General features: G+C 35.7%; 1 protein-coding gene across 2 annotated transcripts in view; it reads left to right on the top strand.

The window, feature by feature from the left end:
- Window positions 1-2,541, top strand: part of PLS1 (plastin 1) — an 86,799-nt gene that overhangs the window by 35,794 nt on the left and 48,464 nt on the right. For both annotated transcript variants that reach the window (XM_012647421.1, XM_012647422.1), the window contains exon 2: window positions 271-376. In XM_012647421.1, the coding sequence (XP_012502875.1) occupies window positions 307-376 (70 nt within the window). In that variant the 5' untranslated portion in view covers window positions 271-306. The remainder of the gene's footprint in view (window positions 1-270; window positions 377-2,541) is intronic.

A 2,541-nucleotide genomic window follows, 5' to 3' on the forward strand; every position in this document is an offset into this window, starting at 1 on the left:
CGGGGTCTTGCTCTTGCTCACGCTGGTTTCGAACTCCTGAGCTCAAACAATCCGCCCGCCTCGGCCTCCCAGAGAGCTAGGATTACAGGTGTGAGCCATCGCGGCCGGCCTGGGAGAGAGTATTACTGGGGGACCTACTACTATTTGTTCCTTGTCAGCCAGACCTAATGGTTTATTTCTTCTAGAGAATGTACTTCCTCTGTACCTTATATTCCTTAGATAAATGTTTCCAAAGGGCTAATGTTCTTTTTATACTATTGCTTTTTCTAGATATAAAGACCTGAAGGTAGTCCTTCCTGTCCAAAGATGGAAAACAGGACCACTACCATTTCTCGGGAGGAGCTTGAAGAGCTACAAGAAGCATTTAATAAAATAGGTATGCTTGAGAAAAAGTAAATATGACATTACTGTTCTGTTTGATGTCAGACTTCAGAAGGGAACAATACCTTTTATTTCTTCTACCACCACCCACTTATTCCCAGATTTGTTCCTTTTTTTCTCATCTAGGCTTCACTGGATTCTTTCTGAGTGATAAGCTAGGACTGGTTTGAATTTCTAGGTGAATTGGACTTTGAGTTCTTTGATCATTTCTTTGCAGAGAATAATTCGGGTTAATGAATGACAGTGTAACTGAATACACTTAACATGGTATCCTTATTACAGAGAAAAAAATACAGAAACACTTCCTTGTGTATAAACTGAACTTTGGCCTTCATGTCTTTGTCACTAACAGTAACACTTTCTGACTTCATGCACAATATTTTAAAAATCTTGGTATTGTTTTAAAAGGCCATATGTCTTATTTCCTTCTCTCTCATGCATAATTTAAAGTCTTAGTATTGATTTTAAAGGCCGTATGTCTTATTTTTCTTCTTTCACTTTTTAAAGCAATTAGTGTTTTGTCTTTATGACATTATCATTTTGACAGCTTTGTATTTTTCTTCCAAAAAAATTTCCTCATACTCTCTTAAATCTCAATTCTTCTGCATTTTGTTCTTAGAAACCCATGTAAACAAAGAGAATATAAATGCCGTGTTTTTCTTTAGTCTGCAAATGCATGCAAGTGAAAGGTGAACCCAGTGAAAGGTGAGCACAGTGAATAGACACTGGGACAATGACACCACCATCTCAGTCCCTTACTTGTTGGGATCCTTCTCTAGTGCAGCAGGGCACTCCATGAAAAACAGAGTTATATGGTGGACCAGGGAGGATATAGTGATCACAGCTGGTCTTATGCTTAGATTTCTCACAAACCTAGGAAATAATAACTAAAATTAATGTAGGTAAAATGCAATGCAGGATAAGTTTTAGAGACCAATATGAAGAAAAATTCAAGTTTAAAAAATAAAGTTAGCCCCCTGCCAAAAAGTGAAACTCAGCTCATGATTTACAAATCATTGCTATAAAATTAAGTAAATTTGACAAATCTCTGAGCCCTACACTTCTCCACGGGAAAGGCATATTTGTCATTAGAGCATTGCATGAATATGGTATGATTTTCAGAAAATTATTAATCGTAAATTTTATAGAGAATTTTATATAGTGCCCAGAATCTTTTCAAGATAAAAATTAGACAATTTTTGAAATGTTCTGCTCATTTTGAGCATTGAAACAGGAAAAGTAATAAAAATGTATCTCCTAGTTTGGTATTTCTGTCATTTTATAGGTGCAGTTTGGTAGCTTGAATAAAATTACTACCAAGGTTTTAGTAAAATGAATGAAGTAGTAATCTGTTTTCTTTGTTTAGCATACCAACTTTAATCTTTATGACTCATGGACATATAATCTTATAATATTTGTTTAATGATATTTTGAATAAACAATTCACTAATGGAACAATTTTGACAGCAGGATAATTTGTTGTGAGGGAAGTGTTAACACTAGCAGAATATGTACTTGCTGACTTTATTTACAAGATAAACTGCTACCCATGAACTCAGCAAGCCCTCTGCTAATTTGTACCAGACCACTTTTCTCAGAAACATAGAGACATGCTCACCCAACCTTACTAGATGGGGTATTTTTGGACCACTGTGAGAAGTGGGGAGTTAAAATATTACTCAGTCTTCTTTTTTTTTTCTTTTTGAAATTGTGGTAAAATATACATAACAAAATTTACCATTTTAACCATTTTTAGGTGTATGGTGACATGAAGTACACTCACACTGTTCTGCATCCATTACCACCATCCGTTTCCAGAACTCTTTTCATCTTCCCAAACTGCAACTTTCTACCCATTAAATAATAATTCCCCATTTTCCCCTCCTCCTGCCACTGGTAACCACCACTTTACTTTCTGTCTGTATGAATTTCACTAGTCTAGGTACCTCATATAAGTAGAATCATACAATATTTGTCTTTTTGTGACTGGCTTATTTCACTTAGCATAATGTCCTCAAAGTTCATCCATGTTGTAGCATGTGTCAGAATTTCCTAACTTTTTAAGGCTGAGTAATAGTCCATTGTATGTATATACTACATTTTGCTTACCCTTTCATCCACTGGTGGTCATCCACTGGTGGGTTGGCTCCACCTTTTTTT

This window comes from Propithecus coquereli, unplaced genomic scaffold (genome assembly GCF_000956105.1).
Source record: "Propithecus coquereli isolate 6110/MARCELLA unplaced genomic scaffold, Pcoq_1.0 Scaffold268, whole genome shotgun sequence".
NCBI lineage: Eukaryota > Metazoa > Chordata > Mammalia > Primates > Indriidae > Propithecus > Propithecus coquereli.